The sequence below is a fragment of the Vitis vinifera genome, chromosome 7 (assembly GCF_030704535.1).
Source record: "Vitis vinifera cultivar Pinot Noir 40024 chromosome 7, ASM3070453v1".
Taxonomy (NCBI): domain Eukaryota; kingdom Viridiplantae; phylum Streptophyta; class Magnoliopsida; order Vitales; family Vitaceae; genus Vitis; species Vitis vinifera.
The window spans coordinates 20,933,390-20,953,441 of record NC_081811.1 but is presented as its reverse complement, the minus strand read 5'-3'; the positions used below and the strand labels follow the sequence as shown (position 1 = coordinate 20,953,441).

Sequence of the window (20,052 nt, the reverse complement as noted above, 5' to 3'; positions counted from 1 at the left end):
TTTGCTTCTCTTTGCTTCTCTCCTTTTGTTGGCTTGCTTTGGTGTAGCTAAAAGCTTGCTTTAACTTGTCCAAGAAACTTCTCCATCATTTGGCATGCTTGAATTGATTCATAAGCTGATAAAAACATGTAAACTTGCCACAAAATGGTTAAAACCAATTACTAAGGACCTTAATGAATTAATTGGGTTAAATGAATATGATTACTACTCAAAGGTGCTTAAAACCATTATAATTAGGTCTACAAAATAGCACTTTTTGGTAGTAATCATGAGTCCTTGGTCGTTCTCATTATGAGAGATGGATATAGTCGGCTCCTTACCTGTTGCAGTCACATAGAAGAAATTTATGCTCGTAGTCACTGACTACTTCAGCAAGTGGGTAGAAGCAAAAGCCTATGTGAGCATCAAAGATAAAGGCGTCTCCAAATTCCTATGGAAAAGCATTGTTTGCCAGTTTGGGATCCCACTATCAATTGTAGTAGATAATGGGCCACAATTTGATAGCATTGCCTTGAGCACCTTCTGTTCAAAGGTAAAGATCAAGAATCTATATTCCACGTCCCGCTATCCCCAAAGTAATGAACAAGCATAAGCAACAAACAAAACCCTACTCACTACACTAAAGAAAAGGTTGGAAGAGGCCAAAGGAAAGTGGGTAGACGAGCTACCAGGGGTTCTATGGGCATACCGAACAACCCCCGGCTGGCCTACTAAAACCACTCATTTTGCCATTGCCCATGGGATGGAAGCAATCATTCCAACTGAGATAGGCATGCCCATAACCAAAATAGTCATCCAATGCCAAATGAAAGAAAATCAAGATCTTGAAAAACACTTAGATTGGGCAGACGAGGTGAAAGGGAACGCGACCATCCAGATGACATCTTATTAACAAAGAGCTATTACCCATTACAATAAAAAGGCCCAACCATGCGTTTTCAGAACCAAAACCTTAGTCCTTAGAAGAGTATTTGAGAACACGGCTGAAAGAAGGGTCGAGAAACTCTAGGCAAACTGGGAAGGACCCTATGTAGTGACTAAGGTTGGGGACTCAAGGGCATACCATCTACAAACACTAGATGTAGTGTCCTTGTTTCACCTCTGGAATATATCCAACTTGAAACAATACTATCAGTAAGTTCGGCTTGTGAAAAGTGAAATATACAGGAAGAATAGAAAAAAACAAGTATGTATTAAAAATTAAATTGTTTAGTACATGACCATCTTTTGCCAGGACAACTAAAGGAAGAGTACAAATATATCATGTCTGCCCACTAGAAGGACTGATTGCAGTTGTGTCTCCGCCTTCCCAAGTAGGACCGCCGACTGTTGTCTCCTCATCATCTGAAGGATAGTTGAGGGTATCCTAAGTGATGCCATGTTTCTTCATGCAGCATTGGTAGCCGAAGAAAAACATGTTATCTACTTGCTTCTGGTACTCGCCCTCCAGTTTCTCCTTTTGAGTAGCAAACCCTGCCCGAAATTCTTCCACCTCATTTCTCAGTCGCTCATCCTCCTGTTTGGTTTCCTTGCACTTGGCCTCAACTGTCTTCCCTTTCTCTCTCAATTGACGTGCCTTAGCATTGGTCGCTTTTCTCTCCCCTTCTGTCATCCTCAGTGACTCGACTACCTCGTCAAAAGCCTTTCGAGCAGCAACAAGCTTGCTTTCTGCCAGTTTCAGTTTGGAGCGGAGTTCTTCACTATCGTCCATTTGTTGGGTAATGATCGCTCTCATAGCCTCAGCAACCTCCAATTACTTGAAGAGTAGAGCAAGCTGCTGCACCAGATTGCGGGCGTCGACTACTACTTGAAACAACAGTAAGAAAGGTGTCAAGTGATCAGAGGCTAAGAAACCATAAACTAAAGAGGGGCAAGACTTACCATTTCCACCATCTCAGGAGTTGTATAATCCTGCATAGGCCGAATACGGAGACGACGGATTCTGGGGTGCCGAATGAAAGTCGGGCTGCAAAGGAAATGGGGGGATCGCCGTCTAGATCCATTGTGACCCATTTAGTAGTCGAAAAAGTCTCCCATGTGGGTCACAAGAGCCTTAGTCTCAGTAAAGTAGGGGACCTGCTTCAGTAGTTCAGTCATCTCCTCCCAGTTGAAAGTGTGAGCCGCCTGAGCACGTGGAGGAATAGAGGTCCCGTACTCAATAGGGTCGTCACTTGAGTGGAGCCGGACCAATAGAGGCCATGCCTTGCTTTGAACTGACATTTTTTCCAATAGGAGGCCTCGCGGCTAGCACACGATTGGTCCTTGTAGCATCAGCCTAAGGCTTTAGCATCTGTTGAATGTTCAGAATGGGCTCCGAGCGGGGTACCTCCGTGCAAGATTTCTTGGCGGAAGGAGGAGCGACTGTGATAGACTCAGAGAGGCGCTTGTGTTGCCTTTCTTTAAAGCTTGCTCTTAGGTTTGCCGCCATGTCTTCCTCTTTCTCTACCTCATAGATGATGCGGGGCATCATAGGTTCAATCTTCGTCTCTAGCTTCATTCCCATGGAAGGCGTGTTAGCCGCTGAATCCTGCTTAGTGATGGTCATAGAAGAAGATGCAGAAGGAGCTGAGGCAAGTAGAGATGCTAGTGGCAGAGCCGACACCTGCTTAGTGGGTTGAGTAGTCGGTTTCTTCTTCTTGGTCGTGGGGCAGACAGTGGAACGGGTGGTCGGACGATTTCCGCATGGAACTTGCCTTAGCATCCCATCCTCACGTTTTTTCTCTCTTTGGTCTAGCCGGTCTTGGCGTGCCTTTGGGTCTACAACATGTGCGACCTCATAAAAAGGGAGGTCTTTCAGCAAGTCATGCTCGCCAGGCACTAGGACCTTCGGGAGCGAATGAGGAAGGATAGGGAGGATGTACAACCAAGACTCTCGGACCACTGTTAGCAGATTCCGATCTGTCAAAAGGGTCTGATAGTTTCGCTCATTTGCAGATATCACGAACAACTTATTGAGACGATCATAGGAAGCCTTCTCTACCTATTTTACAAGCCAACCTCTTCTTTTCTTGCCTACACCATGCAAAACAAAAATGTCAATGACAAGTCTATAGTCAGTAAGCTATAAGCAACAAGCAGAGGAAACTACAACCTATTCTACCAGGAATTTGCAATGAGCGGTGCGGGTGAAATTCTCGGTTCGGACTCTCGAGTAAGCCAACCCAAGGACCCAAAACGAGAATGTGCCCCCTGGCCCCACCTTTGTTGGAATCTGAAAGCCCCGTCACCAACTGGAGAGATGGGATGTGAGCGGACATGATGAATATTCATTTTCGGCTCTCTTGATTGTGTAAACAAAAAGAACCTCTAACAGGGAGAGATCCAGATGAAATAACATGTCTAAGATGTTGCACCCCATCAGCACCCTAACAACGTTCGGATGAATGAAGGTTGGAGGAATCTTGGTATAGTGAAGAAACTACTTGAAGATTAAGGCAGGGAGAAGCGAAGCCCGACATTAAACTGTTCTTTGGTGAAGTAGATGGCATTGTGAGACTGCTTCTCAATAAGTGTAGGATCATCGTCTACCAAAAGTATGAAAACGTCGTTCGGAATGCGAAAGCTCTCCCAGAACTCTTGTTCAAACAAAAGTTCGGTTGGGCGCTCCGTCCTGGTACGTCCAACACCAACACATTTTCGACCACCTTTCTAGCCTCTACCAATCGTGCTAGTAGAAGCAATGTCCCCTCTTACTGACATACTAAAGCACGGGGCTGCGTGAGACCTGCATGGCACAATGCCGATCATTAGAAACAGTCACTCGACCCCTTTGCTAATAGGCAGTGCCTAAGATATACAACAATTAGCCTACGCAGGTCTAAAGCCCACATTTAACCAAGTTACCTAGCCCAGCCTGCAAAGCAAGCCCTAACCAAAGATTCCCCCCGATCATACCACAACAACAATTGCAGAACAAAATGCTTATGTGTACCCTTTGAGGGACCACTAAAAAAAAGTAGAAAGAGAAAAACACAAAAAAACCCTAACTCTAGCAAGTGTTATCGATCTTTCCCCCCAATGACAACGACATTCTCCAAGAAAAACACTAAAACCCTACACTCTGGACCTCACAACGCCCATTTTGCACTTAAACAAATCACAAACTCCGAAAACAACCCCAAACAACAAACAAATGAACAGTGAGAAAAAAGAAACCAATACAAAAGAAGAGTGGGCTTACCACTATCTAGAAAAGGTGTCAACTAGTAGAAACGAGGCTCGCCTGAAGCAGGATTGGGAAAAACAATAAGACCGCAAGAAGGGGTGAGTGGAGATCGGAGTTGCGACAGCGAAAATGCAGATGATTGGAGGAAGAAAAAGAGCTCCAAAGCAAGAAATATCCAAAAAAGGTAACCTAGAAGGCTTGGAGTCTCCTATTTATAGGAGACCAAAACCCTAGGGATCCTAAAAGGCAAACCGCCTGGAAGCGCACCTCAAAGTGACGCATTGCCTGACAGTGACCTCGATGAAAGAGACCCTCATTGAATCCCCCAAACGACATGTGTCCCATAAATGGTGGGGTGATTTGAAGAGACATATGACCCGTCCACCTCTGTTCGAACTTAGGTACACGGGTTAAAGGAGGCATTGTGGGGACCCCCCCTCCACGTGTTAGTCCACATGTCAGTCCATGTGTCATTCCCTTCAATACTGCCCGGATAATTGCCACAGTATTCAAAACCTTCCAGCTGGATCACATAGGCACGTGGCAAATGACACCAGACTCCTTAAGCGGGCAACGTCTTCCAGCCAGCCTTCAAGTCCTTCTTGCTATGTGTAATCATTTCCATTTGACATGGAAGTGGCTGATGGGATCTTCCCCAATCCTTACTTCCATATAAATGGATTATCACACATTGCCTCATACCTCCAGCAAGTTGAAATGACGGTCAACTACATCATGATACAATTTTTGATGGCACTTGCTAGCTGCCTAAAATTGTAATGATTGTCTTGCCCCTTGCAGAGCAACCATCATTATAGAGAATGTCAAAGTACCTATTCATCACTACAGTGGCTTTCTCTTGAGCACTATAAAAAACCCTCATGAAGCATAACCCAAGTACGCAAGCTTAAGCTGGCCTATTTATTCTCTCCTTGAAAGGGTTTGACATACCTGTGTCTAACTTAACCTTCGAAGGGGCGTGCCCGGACCACCTGTCCGAGCATCCTTTGTGCAGGGAAGAAGCTTACCCAGTTCCCCATTGCTGGGTAGAAGCTTTGAGAGGCACAACACAAGGAGGATCTGACCTCAGTTGACCTCGTGTCAACACCTTTGACTGATTAATTCATCAATCCACTTCCCTAGATCAAGTGCATATAAAAACTAAAGATAAATAACAAAGACCAAAACAGAGGAGAACCAGAAAAAGCAAACAAACAATATATGAACCAAGAAAAGCCACGTCTGATGCTCTTTCAATGGGTTTGGACTGGTGGGAAGAGTACTAGCAGATTCAAATAAGAAAAAGACAATCAATATCTTTAAATAAGTTAAAATGAAACAGAGCTTCATTGAGTTTAAATAATACTAAAAAGAATAGTGAATGAAACAATAACAATGAGTATATGAACAAGCCAGAAATCAACAAAACTCATGTGTAGCTTCTGTTATCCATAACCAAATAAGCAAACAAAACCCCAAACAACAAGAGGAGAAGATGAAAGAATAGTGGTAGTGAAAATGAACAAGAGATACACAGTAAACTTACCTGCGAGTTCCTTTAAAGCAAAGATTGCTCAACTTCTCAATGCTCCTCTTTTCAGGGAAAACCATCAAAAAAATGAAAATCCCCTTAAAGCAACTTCACAGTTCTTGCCCAGCCAGAGAATCCCTCTTCCCTAAAACAAAACCTTACTTTAAAAATCCTTTCTCCGTGAACTTTTCTTCCTATGTAAGCCTCTCCCTAAAACCTCGAATCCTCCCACCCTCTGCCTCACACTGTTCTAAAGCCTTCTTAACCTAGAAGGATCCCCATACTTCCTACCTCACTGCACTCTAACCAACCTCTACAACCCACAACTCTCTTCGCGTGTTTTTTTTTTTTTTTTCTTCTTGTTCTCCGGTCCCTCTAAGACTAGTTCTCTACAACAGCTTCTCCACTCTCTATTTCCATTATAACAGCCAAAAAACTACTCACTAAAGCTGGTTATCCCCCTGTAGCCTACTACTAGTCTGTAGAAAAGTGCCCTCTCCAGGTGGCAAAAGGAAGCTGCTCACAAAGGGCCCGAAAATAGCTTTAAAATATAAAAAGGAAGAATAGGATGAGGTTACATGTCCTCGTCCTAACTCACACTATCAAAAGTCCTAAAATCCTTGAAAATGAACTCTAAAAATCTAATCTTAAAGGACCTTTAATAATTGTATTGGGACCGAAATAATCTTGTAATGATCTCCAAATTGTAATTCAAAAATCAATAATGAGCCAAATAGGTATAAAGTGAGAGGAAAAATAATAATAAAAATACATGTATTATGAGGAAAAAATTAAAGGGATATAAATATTTATGCCAATAAAAATTTATATATACTATATATAAGTTATAAATATTTTCTAATTCTAACCATAAAAAACAAGAACTACATCATTATTAATTTATTTATTTTTCACTCAATTTTTCTACAAATAATCTACTAATAAAAAAATATATATATTTTATTGTTCCTAACTTTTCCGTTTATCCTACTTTTCATCTTTTATCTTGGCCTTTTGTTCTTGACTTTTCCTCCTAACCGCGTTGATAGTCGGTACAGTCATTATTAGTGATGACTCAAAGATAGGAGACGGTGGAAGACCAGGAAGCAGAAGGGGTTGACTCTTGAGGATTTGGAGTTTTACGGCCACGGTGGTGGGTGGTGCTGAGCGGCAACTGCAGATAAGGGACGGGGCTGCTTTAGCCTTGTAGGTCAGTGTTGTTATTCAATTATGCCTTCCTGTTGACCTGTAATTTCAATTTGTCAAGAGGTGAAATATATTGGAACTAGTTTATAATCATAGAGATATAGTTGGATCCTGCAGGTTTAATATCTATATTTAATTAAGAAACAATGGTTTCTGATCTGGAGGCTAGTCTTAAGATTGAGTTAGCGAAGAGCCTGGCCAGCAGTTGGGAAGAAGTTGTAAAGATATACGAGCGAGAACAAAGAGCTCACAAGATCAAGATCAGCCAATCGGGGAACACAGCATTGCATATAGCAGTTTCATGTGAGCAAGAAGACACAGTAGAACAACTAGTGAAATCGATTGCTAAGAATGGGCATCTATGGGATGTTCTATCTATAGAGAATGGAGATGGGAACAATCCTCTCCATTTGGCAGCCTCACTGGGAAGCATTTCCATGTGCAAATGCATCACTGATGAGTGTAAAGAACTGTTGGGTCGCCGCAACCGAGAGGGTGATACGCCCCTTTTAAGGGCAGTTCGCTATGGCAAGAAAGAGGCTTTCCTCTGGTTGTACGGTATGTGTGAAGGCAACACAGCCACTGGCTACTGTAAGAACGACGATGGTAAAAACGTTCTCCATCTTGCCATTGAAGGAGGACACATGGGTAAGCAATATTAGGGTGCTGTTCTTCAGTCTACATGTTTTATTTCTTAATTATAATATTAGGTTAAATCATGGTCTGTGGTGGACGGACAGATTTGGCGTTTCAAATTATTCAAAAGGAGGAAGATCTCATGGACTCTTTTGACCGTGAAGGAATAGCTGAGAAGCCTACTGCATTCAGAAGCGGAATTTATTTCAGCTTGCTCAACAAAATCATGTATCATTGTAAGATTCTCCCTACCAATCGAAAAACTTGGGGCTGAATTGAATCCAGCGCGTGCATCATTTGTTATCTTGTATCTTATATCTCCATCAAGGCCATAAAGTTCTGACAGTTGCCCTTGTTAATCAAATTGGAAGGTATTTTTGTTGAAGAGCTCGTCCCAGGGGCTCCCAAAGCAAAGAAGAACATCTTTCAAGAACTACAGAAGATGATTAAATTACCAGGTGGGACTGAATCATTTAGAAGAATTTTTTTCTTTTTGTGGCTTCCTGTTCACTTTCTTAATGCTGCAACCATAATTCATTGTCAAGGTAGTTAATTAGTATGAGACAGTAACAAATATGGTCATAATTCATTGTCAAGGTAGTTAATTACTATGAGACAGTAACAAATATGGTCATAATTCAGCATAAGAGATGTCAATCGATCCCTCTTTCAGTGCTTTCTTGCTCATGTGTGCTGTGACCAATCTGTACCCCAAGTAACTAGTGGAAAAAAATGCAGGAAAATCTAAAAAGCACTTGGATCAAGAGAATCCTGAAGAAGGGCAAGGTATTGAACTTCATGGTGAGTGTTGGATCTACTTGATTTAGGCTAAAGCAATCTTAAAAGCAACTTCAAGGAAACACTGATTCCTACAACTTTGTATAGGTCATAATTCAAGCAATATTGGAGCTCAAGGACACATACCATTCCCCTCAAAATATGGCAGATGCCTGAGGTTCATCAAGCTTCTTGTATCCCAAGTACTGCTGGTTATCATCTCCGTGCTGCCAGGTATAACACCATATTAATCACCATCCCAAATTTCTCTTGTATTAATTTCCAAAACAATATAGGTTCAAAGTACGTTCTTGTTTCTTTGTGGATACATGTTTAGGTTCAAGTCAGATAAAGAAGCTAAAAGAGAAAAAGGAGATGCATGTGTGGTCTCTTCAGATCATGAACAAACTACTTGAACATGCTGAGAGGCATACATATAAAATGAATCCCAAATATGATGAGCCAAGCCGACGTCATCATGATTGTTGTTCTTCAGAGTATGGATACTTCCGAAGGGGAGGAGGTAGCCTCTATGTCAACCCTGTTCATTACAAATAAACTTCTTGGTATATATATATATATATATAGAAAGATGCGGAGACAAGGTAACTGACCACCCTCTCCAATATCTTTAACCGATATTGAGGAGAGGCAGATCCGGTGCAGAGTAATCACAATTCAAATTCTTCAGATTTTGACCATTGCTATCAGTCTGTCGGTCAATTGGGCTTTCTCTTGTAGTAGAAGAATGAATTTTGTTTTCTTTGCAGCTTTGGAGACGCCGATACTAGTTGCATCAAAGAATGGCATCATGGAAATGGTAACGAAAATCCTGGAACTGTTTCCCATGGCCATTAATGACACCCACAAAGAAAATTGGAAGAACACAGTGCTGATGGCAGTAGAGAATAGGCAATCACATATATATGACTTCTTACTCAACAGAAAACATCTTCTTGATAGAGAAATTGCATTTCGTGCTGTTGATTACCGCAGAAATACTGCATTACATCTAGCTGGAAAGCTAGCAGGTTACCACCACCGCCAGCATATCCCCACCAGCATGTTGCAAATGCAGTGGGAAGTCAAGTGGTACCAGGTATGCAAAACTCAAGCCAAGCTTTAAATTAGCTTTTGAGAAATTACTGTCAACTGATGAATAATAACTTAAATTATGCACTTGGTTCAATGCAGTACGTGCAGAATTCCGTGCGATTTGATATTAGAAAAAACCGGGATGAATGTACTCCAGATGAGATCTTCCAAAAAAACCATGCAAATCTTGAAGATGAAAGCAAACGATGGATAGATAGCACATCCAATTCCTGTTCTTTCATTGCAGCACTCATAGCAACTGTTGCCTTTGCCTCATCAGCCTCTGTGCCTGGTGGAGTAAACCAAGAGACAGGGGTACCAATTCTTCTACACCATCTGGCTTTCAGTATTTTTGCAATGTCATCCCTACTTGCTCTTAGCTGTTCAATGATCTCCTTGCTAATATTCCTCGCCATTTTCGTCTCCAAGGACCAAAACCAAGATTTTACTAGAAACTTGCCGAGGAAATTTTTGCTTGGTTTAACCTCTCTCTTCATATCCATAGCGGCCATGTTGACCTGTTTCTGCTCTGGGAACTTCTTGATGCTTAAGCATCAATTAAAATATGCTGCAATTCCGGTATATGCACTCACCGGCTTGGTAATGGCATACTTTGTTCTGAAGCACTTTCCATTATTTATTGATCTTATGAAGGCTACATTTCGTAAGGTGCCTGAGCGTATATACAAGGAGTATCTGTAGATTGCTTTCGATCTGGGCGCAAGGAGGACCTTATGCCATGGTGATGGCCAGATCTGATGATGATGTAATTTTTCAGTTGTTTTGTGTCTTTCAAATTTATATATGACTGTAATATTCCTCCTGGAGTACAGATTCTTATCAAATTGATTGATAACACGCAAACAATGGTGACTTCGTTAAGCCTCCCATTCTCCCCTTGCATTCCCGTAAAGGCCTCCAAAGCTCTATTCATCTCTCCGTTTCTCATAAACACCCATCAATCATTGCTGTCCAACAAGCCGTATCCTTACTCCCGACCAGACCAAAAACAGTACCAGCTCCCTCAACCAGAGTCCCTGATCACTATAAAGAGGAGATCAGCACGGTGGACGCGATAACATCTTCAGGCATTTCATCAAACATCCAACGTGCATCCCCCGGTTCCCCTCATTTTCCGTAAAACTCCATCATCCTCAACTTCACCAAACGGTTTGAGCAGGAGCCCAGCTTCATAGGCCGGCCCGGCTGTGGATCTCTTTCCCCTCCCTTAAAGCCGATTGGGAGCCACATGCTTTCAAATTAGGATTCGTAAAGGAAAAGTTATTAATATATACCCGTATTCCTATCTTAATAAAAATATGAGAGACTAATAATAAATCAAAAGGTTATATTAACGAGAAAAAGATAAGGATGAGAAAAAGCTTTATCAAGTCAGAAGGATACACTCTCTAAAAAGAAAATACGCCTTCTTCTCCATAAAATTGATTAGCGTTCTTTTCTTTTTAAGTTGTGTTTGGTTCTCAAAAAATACTATAAAAAGAAAAAAATAAAAAAAAAAATAATTTTCTTATATTTACTTGTTCTATAAAAAATATTAAAAAATCAAATATAATTAAAATTAGTTAAAAATGTATATATTTTTAAATTATTTAATATTTATATCAATAAATTAAAATAATAAAAATAAGTTTGAAATAACAAATAAAAATAATTTATCGACTTTTAACCCATTTTTTATTTTCCTTCACTTTTTATTTCCTTTCACTTTTTTTTTATATTTTATTTTCTCAGCATTTTTCCTCAAATTTTTCGTAAACCAAACATAACTTATAGTCAAATTGTTAAAAAATATTTAATTTTACGACCTAAGTATCAATCATTATCCTCTAAAAAAAAAAATGAAGATTACAATAAAATTTTCCTCCTGATTTAACTCAAGAGTTCTTTTCTATGTAAAACTACTCAATTTATATAATACATGATAATAGAACAAAAGTGGAGAACATAATTTCTGATACCTGAAAAATTAAATAATAATGAAAAGTAAGATAGAATCATATATAATTAAATAACATAAACATGAAAATTATAAATTTTAATTTACATATAATAGTAATAAGAGTGAAGGAGCTTAAAGGCTATGAAGGGATCTTGAGAATGACCATTTCTTATGAGTTGAGTATAGATTGCAAGGGCTCAGTTGATGTGTTTGAGTATGTGCAACACAAAGATTAATTTTTTTTTGAATACGTTAGAATGAATGTACCAAATACCGATAAACTCATATATCATACTATGAAGTATTTATTTTATTATAAAACAATGCATTTAAATTTCTTTTTTAGGTTATTACTATCTTATAAATACAAACTATGAAAATAGAGAGGAGTTCCTTACTCCATTTATAGGATATCATTTAAATAAATGGAAACCCAAGTTAATACTAAAATATCGCATTGATGAAAGATGGAAGTGGCTCAAGGTATACTTTTGCTTTGTTTTTTGTTTTATTTATTTATTTAGGTTTTAATTTGTTTATAAAAAATAACAATTATTCACCTTTTTTTTTTGTTATAAACACTGTTTAAGAGCATTAGATGAGGTATACATTAAGATGAATGTATTAGATAACGATAAATCCATATATTGTATTATGAAGTATTTATTTATATTCTAAAATAGCGCAGTTAAATTTCTTTGTTAGGTTATTACTACCTTGTAAATGCAAACTATACAAATAGTGAGAATTTTCTTGCTCCATTTATACAAATAAAGAGGGTGAAATGGTAAAAGTGCATATTTCATTTCATTTCCTCCATGATTAGGAAACACTTCAAAGATAACGAATTTTATTTTGATTTTGCTTCCCATATCGTAGGTAAACATTTCAATAGGATTCATGATTTTGATTAATTTCTCTTCCTTCCCTTCTTTGGTTCCCTTTCCTATGATTTCAATTCAATAAAGCTAGTAAACATACCCTAAGGTTCAAACTAAAATGAAAATTAGAGATAGATATATACTTTTTTTTTCTTAAGCATCAAACAAGAACAAAGGACGTCAAAGTTTTGAGGCACAATCACTTCTATATCAATAATGATCACTAATGTTTTTATCTAATTTTGAATGTCATAATACAAAGTAACCTTCATTTCTATTAGCTTAGTGACAAAAAAAAAAGGTTAGAATACCATGAAACATAAATAGAACTAACAATAATAATAATATTAATAATAAAACTGGTGATTAGAAGGAAACTCCATGACTCAAATTTCAGTTCATTATCTAGTGGTCATAAAGATAGAACTCATTGGCCAAGCAACACATTTGCTACTCAAACAAGTTGATACCTTGTGGACGATATCATTAGCAAAATGGTAGCATGTATTGAACCATCTTTTGACAACAATAAGGGTTAATGTATATAACAGTACCAAATCCCAATAGGATTATTACGTAGACTGCAACAAAACTAGCATAAAAAATGACAAGATCCACATCATACCATGTTATTTCACTTTCACCTGATGGTGTTAATGGCGAATGTGGCAACATTGCAACAAGGTTACATTTTCTCTTTAACAATGACCCACAAAGAAAAGGATTCCCATCGTAGCTCTTCTTATCAAATGTAGAGAATTGTGCTTTCTATGGAACTCTACTTGACAAGTTATTGTGAGTCATAGTGAAAACTGCCAAAAAGTACATATCAACCGTGAAGGAATTTCTCCACTTAAATTATTGTTAGAGAGGTCTAGGCTTTCTAGTTGGATCAGGTTGGGAAAACTACTTGGGACAGACCAACTTAAGCTTGTGAGCAATGATTTAAAAACCGGACCGGATTGGCCGGTTCAATCGATCGAACTGTCGACCGGACCCTTATCCGGTTCGGTTCAACTTTTGAGCCGGAAAGGGCTTCGGACCGACATTGAATCGGTGGTTGAACCGGACAAACTGGTGGTTGAACCGCCAAACCGGATGGAACCGAATAGTTCGGTTCAACTACGAATTTGGGTTTTTGGGCCAAAACAGGCTTTGATTACCAATGGGCTACACACCCATTCACAACCCAAACTAGCATGGCTACTTCAATTACATTCACGACCCACTCTCCAACATTAATCATAATACAAGCCGATGTGGGACAGGAAAATTCTAATTGAAAAATGGCTAGCATTTTTATATATATGTGCGTTTACGCCCCTGGAGCTTGAACCTTGGACCAAGGGTTCAAGGTAAGCATTGTTGCAACAACCTGCTGCTAATTGGTTTGTGCCAAAGATTTAAAAAAAAATAATAAAAGCATCTCAAATATCTAATATTTTTTTTAAACTCTTTCATTTTCCATATGTAATATTATATATGTTTTATTTAATAAACTTTAAAATATTAATATATTTATATAAAAGATGAAAAAATAAATATTATTGATTTTTAATTTTATCTATATTTATATTTTTTTAAAATTATTTTTAATTTTAATAAAATATAAATTATATATTTATGACGTTACCGGTTAGATCGCGGTTCAACCACCGGTTTGACCACTAAACCGTGAACCGGTAACTTTTTCAGTTCGCCGACTTGTCCGATTTTGAAAACATTGGTTGTAATACAAGGTCAATGCACAAATCTAACCTAACCTTCCTAAGATAGAGGGGAATTTACTTGTTAGATGATAAATCTAGTCCAACATAAAGTTAATTATGCCTTCTTTGTAAGAGCTAGATAACAAACTCGACTTCAACTTTTTTATCCTTCATTGGAAATTAGTGTTGGAGAATCATAAATCATACAAAATAATTATAGAAACTAATCATCATCTAGATAATAAATACACTAGAATTTCATGCTAAATCAATAGGATAACAATATCGGAAGACATGCCTAAATCAATTGAGATTGTGTACTTAAGTCTTGTCTTCCACGTCTGAAACGAGTATTGTAACCTCAAATCACTCACTAATGGGATGTGAACAATAATCATTTTTTTATTTCCTCGTTTAGACTGTGGACCATAACCTTATTTATATCCCTTATTATTTTATTTTATTTATTGGCCTATCATTAATAAATAAAATAAAATTTGTCTCTACACATTGCAAAACCCATACAATTATATATATATATATATATATAAAGATGCTTTAAAGACCCATCATTAACTTAATTGATCATAGCTTAATGTACAATGTTAATATGTAGACTTACAATTACTAAAATACCCAACATTGAATTCATAACAAAGTTGTCTTGTTAAAGAAAATATGGTGGATTTGTTTATTAGGGTGGTTGAGACTTGAGACTTATAGAGGTCCTTTTTTTTTGGGGGGGGGGGGGAGAGAGAGAGAGAGAGAGAGAGAGAGAGAGAGAATTATGTAAATGTGTTGCATCATGAAATAAAAGAAGAAAACAAAACCCAAAATTAGCCATTTCAAGGAAAGTATAGTCTGATGCATTCAAATCCCCCCTTCATGCACAACAACAATGTCCTCCCCACTATGCTCGAAAATGCCCTTTCAGCTAATTAAAACTTTTTTTTTCCTTTATTTTATCAGTTTTAGGCATTCAGAGCCGTGTCTTCATTTTGGCATTCAGAGCCATTGTCCAGCTTGGCATTCAATGCCATCTTCTTCCTTTAACTTTGACGTTCAGAGTTATCGTGCATACTCATTCAGGCACCTAGAGTCACCATCTTTCCTCCTTTTGGCGTTCAGAGTCATTTTTCCCCAGTCTTATCATTCAAGAGAGCCCATGTCATACTAGGACAAATTTGGCGGTCTTTCTTGTTCTTCGGCAAAGTTCACTTCGTTTCGTTCGTGTATACACTCACTTGTGAACTCTACCGAAGAGGGGCATATTTGTAGACCTCAAAATTTGTCTTAATTTTATCTTTACATTAATTTTGAGCCCAATTTTAAATCTCGATTACATGTGTTATTTTAGGCCCACTCATCTTTTAATTTTTAGTTTTCATTATTTTGTAAATTATTATTATTATTATTATTATTATTATTATTATTTTTTTTTTTTTTTTTGTACTTATTAATTTTTCTTCTTCCTTTCACACGATCGGCACCCCACTCGGGGATCTTCCTTTTCTTTTTTTTTTCTTTTTCTTTTTCTTTCTTTCTTTCCTTCTCCATCTTCTTCCTCCCTCCATCCCCATTTTTTTCCTCCCATTTTATTTTACTTTATTTTGCTTCCTGAAAACCCGTCCACCCTCATTGTCGCCGGTAGGGCCGCCGACGATCCATTTCCGGTCGGCAACCCCCTTCCCATCTCATCCGTTTCCGTTGTTATTATTATTATTGTTATTATTATTAGTAGAATTTATTTTAATTTATCCAATTTTAGGTTTGGTTGATTGTGTTTGTATTTTTGGTTATTAATTTGGATGTTTTGGGTTAGACCAAAAGTAATTTGGGCTCATTTTAATTGACGAAATTTATAAGACTAATTTGAAATTTGAATTTGGGCCTGAATATCCATTGTGAATTTTATACATTTTTAGATATTTACATCTATGTTATTCTTGTTTTTGCATGGATCCACTCCGCAATCTTGTTGGCTAAGTACAAATTGATGATACGTGGAGCTTGTTATAAGTTTATTTGGGTACATATTTTATTTCCCACTTTTATTTGGTTTTATTTTTATTAGTTTGTGTAAATATTCGTTCGTATGTATTTATTGAGTGTGTACAGAATTAAACATTGAACAAACTAGAAATTTTGTTTAAATGAGAGGAAAAAGTCAATAAATATGTTCTAATAAAACAACAATTTTGAAATATTATTTTTAATAAAAGAAAGTTTTTATTTATTTATAAACATTCAGAAAAATGCATTTAGAAAAATTCCAAAAGAAATGTTTTTAATGGAATTTGAAAATTTGTTTTTAACTAATATTTGTCCAAAAATTTCTTTGTTTAACAAAAATTGTCTAAGTATTGTTTTGTAAATAAAGATGTCCCAAAAATTATTTTTTAATAAAATTGTCCAAATTTTTTTTTTAAAATAAATTCTTTTTACTTAATTAAAATTGGATTAAAAGTCATTTTTAGAAATAGATGATTTATTTATTTATTTTTATTTTTATTTTTTTTCCTTTTAATTAAAAATTCTTTTGCAAATAAAGTTATGTCTTTTTAGATAATTTATATAAATCACTTTTCTTAAATAAAATCAAATTGAAATATTTTCGTAAATAAAATTGTAAAAATTCATTTTTTTTAAACAAATAAAAATAATTTTTGTGTCCAAATTGAAATTTTGTAATAAGTTTTTTTGACACAATAAGTGTAAATAACATTTTTTTTTGAAAATTAAATACAAATGAAATTGAATCAAATCACTTAAAGAAAATATCTTGTAAATAAATAAATTGAAATCACTCTTTCAAAATCATTTTTAATAAAATCCTTTGAAATTTCTTGAAAACTATTTTTTTTTACTATTTATTTATTTAGTTCAATAAATCATTTTGCATAATTCTTTTGTCATTTATTTTGTATATTCTTATAATTAGATTTCGTCATTATTTTTGTGTATATTAATTTTCACCATGACTTCTACATTGATTGTTTTTCTTGGTATCCATAATTAATTAATTAATTGTCACAATTCTCTTAATTCGTTTAGTAGAGACCATACGTATGCGGGCTTAAAGGGGTGCTACGGCTCATTACCGTACCTTTCTAATAAGTAACCTGACCCTCGGACCCAGACTTGGTTTTTCATAGACTCGTTTTTTTTTTCTTCAGGAGTCACACTTAGGGTTTTCTTTCTTATTTGGTTTTTCCCCTTAAAAAAATAAAACAAAAATAAGTGGCGACTCTAAGTCTTTTTCTAAAAATCAAATTTTCATCAAATAAAATAAAAAATGAGTTTCGCCATCAAGTGGGAACACATCGAGCAAAATGCGGGGTCCACAATATGCTATATAAAAACCAACCAAATCAAAATCTTAAGCCTTTTTTTAGGATTTATTTTTGAAAATAAATTTCTATTATTCAGATTTTTTTAAAAAAAAATTATTACTAGATATCAAATAATATAGTAGTGTAGACCCCGCATTTTGCTGAATGACGAAACTTGTTTTTTATTTTATTTGATAAATATTTGATTTTTAGAAAAAGACTTGGAGTCATCACTTTTTTTTGTTTTATTTTTTTTTAAGGGAAAAACAAAATAAGAAAGAAAACCCTAAGTGTGACTCCTGAAGGAAAAAAACAAGTCTATGAAAAACCAAGTTTGGGTACGGGGTCAGGTTACTTATTGGGAAGGTACGGCGGTGAGCTGTAGCACCCCTCTAAGTTTGTATACATACGGTCTCTACTAAACGAATTAAGGGAATTATGACAATTAATTAATTAATTATGGATACCAAGAAAAATAATCAATATACAAATCATGATGGAAATCAATATACACAAAAAACAATGATGAAATCTAATTACAAAAATACACAAAATAAATAATAAGAGAATTATGTAAAATGATTTATTGAATTAAATAAATAAAAGATATTAAAAAAAGTTTTATTTACTTACAAAAAAGAATCAGTTTATTTTCTCAATTTTATTTGTATTCAATTTGTTTTAAAAAAAACTATTTACACTTATTGTATAAAAAGAATTTATTACAAAATTTCAATTTGGGCCCAAAAATTATTTTTACTTGCTTTTACTATAAAATAATGAATTTTTACAATTTTATTTATAAAAGTATTTTGATTCATTTTCATAAAATAAAATAAAAACATTTTTTTGGACAATTTTATTAAAAATTAATTTTTGGGACAACTTTATTTACAAAACAATTTTCGGACGATTTTTATTAAAGGAATAAATTTTTGGACAATTTTATTAAAAATAATTTTTTTAAATTCTATCAAAAACAATTCTTTTGGATTTTTCTAAATGCATATTTCTGAATTTTTATAAATAAATAATAAATAAATAAAAATTCTTTTATTAAAAAGAATATTTTAAAATTATTATTTTATTAAAACATATTTACTAAATTATTCCTTTCATTTAAACAAAATTTTCAGTTTGTTCGATATTCAATTCTACACACACTCAATAAATATATACGAATGAATATTTACAAGAACTAATAAAAATAAAACCAAATGAAAGTGAAAAATAAAATATGTACCAAAATAAACTTACAAGTAGATATTATGCTTTTTAATCATTATATCCTAACATGTGCTTAAAAAAATACTCTCTTTTTCCTTTACAAATTTTATTACTCAATTATTTTTATCAAGTGTGTTTTTTGATAAACATTTTTCTCTTATGTTATTGAATAAATAGTTAAAATCAGAGATAAGAACTTTATTATTGAATAAATAAATAATAAAACAAATTTTATTACTCAATTCGTCTTGTGTTGTTGCTGCTGAAAACCAAGGCTTTGAATGAGTGGCTCCAAATTACACCAAACTCCCGCCTGGACCACACCTTATCTTCAAAGCATAAATATTATTAAAAAGAATATTTAAATTTAAATTTATTTCAATGCTTATTTGCCCTGGATTTCTTTTTCCATAAAATGAAAAATTATTTCAAAGTGAATTTTATAATATTGGAAGCACTCTGGATGCTTTTAAAAAAATAATTTAAACTTATTTCAATTGGCCTCTTTTTCCATAAAATGGGAAATTTATTTGAAAGTGAATTTTATAATATTGGAACTAGTTCGAATACTTGGAATGTCTTTTATTAAACAAATGCAAATTGTATAGAGGTGGTTAGAACGCATAACTTTCTGGCAAACCAAATTTTGATGTTATGTTGAAATACCAATTTTTCTAAAAGCTTCAATTTATAATATTTGAGTTCAATATGTATATCATGCTTTCTTAATTCTATTTGTTTATGAGTTGAATAAAATTATAGAATTTAAAAGTTTGATAAATGACTTTTGAACTAATATATTTTTTAAGATAATAAAGTACATCTTCTATAAATTTTGGTACATTATATTGGAAAGGAGGTACACTGTTCGGGATTAAAAGTAGATATTTTTTTCATATAGAATATTTGGAATCTATTGAATATTTGGAATTGTTTTGAAGAGTACTATATTTTAGAAATAATCTTCTAAAAATATCAATACTTTTATAAAAAAATATAGCCACCGATGCTTATTAGCCACTTATATGCCATTCACAACTCACATTATTTTTATTTCCCTTATTTTTTCTTTGTTTTTTTTCAATGGTACAATTGCTCTCTTATTAATAAAGCTCCCCCCTCCCCCTTAGTGGGTATGGGTTCCACAATCATAATAACAATCATAAGCATGATAGGCACCCATGTTTTATAAAAACCAATCAAATCAAAATCTTAGTCTCTCTTTAGTAACCAATTTTGAAAATAATTGTTTCTTATCAAATAATATACATGTCATGTCTTTAAGGGTTCTATTAAAATATATTTATCTCAAAAAATACATTTTTTTTCAAATTTTTATTACTAATTCATTTATAAAATATGTTTTTAATAAAAACATTGTCTGTTTTAATTATGTTATTGAGTAAATAACTAAAAAAAGGAGCTAAGATTATTGACACATAAATAAAAATTTATATCATCAAAACTTCATGATAATTTTTTTTTCTTTTAATTTTGCCATTAAAATGAGTGATTCTATAAGATATGCTAACA

General features: G+C 34.9%; 2 protein-coding genes across 4 annotated transcripts in view; both read left to right on the top strand.

The window, feature by feature from the left end:
- LOC104878139 (uncharacterized) overlaps nt 1-20,052 on the top strand; it is a 97,185-nt gene that overhangs the window by 36,583 nt on the left and 40,550 nt on the right. The gene's annotated exons all lie outside the window — the stretch shown is intronic.
- LOC100853278 (uncharacterized) lies at nt 6,732-10,292 on the top strand. 3 transcript variants are annotated; one of them, XM_059738300.1, is made up of 9 exons: nt 6,732-6,906; nt 7,020-7,550; nt 7,643-7,774; nt 7,910-7,996; nt 8,277-8,324; nt 8,424-8,549; nt 8,653-8,838; nt 9,086-9,414; nt 9,510-10,292. In XM_059738300.1, exons 2-9 carry the CDS (start codon nt 7,049-7,051, stop codon nt 10,110-10,112), a joined length of 2,013 nt encoding a protein of 670 aa, XP_059594283.1. In that variant the 5' UTR covers nt 6,732-6,906; nt 7,020-7,048; the 3' UTR covers nt 10,113-10,292. The 3 variants fall into 3 exon arrangements, with proteins under 3 accessions (XP_059594283.1, XP_059594281.1, XP_059594282.1); XM_059738298.1 differs by having other exon boundaries at nt 6,733-6,906; nt 8,277-8,339; XM_059738299.1 differs by having other exon boundaries at nt 6,733-6,906; nt 7,007-7,550; nt 8,277-8,339.

Excerpts from the sequence above, each read along its gene's own strand:
- LOC100853278 (XM_059738298.1), top strand. The coding sequence starts at position 7,049 with ATGGTTTCTGATCTGGAGGCTAGTCTTAAGATTGAGTTAGCGAAGAGC. Across the intron at positions 7,775-7,909 it reads CAACAAAATCATGTATCATT|GTATTTTTGTTGAAGAGCTC; the intron begins GTAAGATTCTCC and ends TCAAATTGGAAG. Across the intron at positions 8,340-8,423 it reads GCAAGGTATTGAACTTCATG|GTCATAATTCAAGCAATATT; the intron begins GTGAGTGTTGGA and ends AACTTTGTATAG.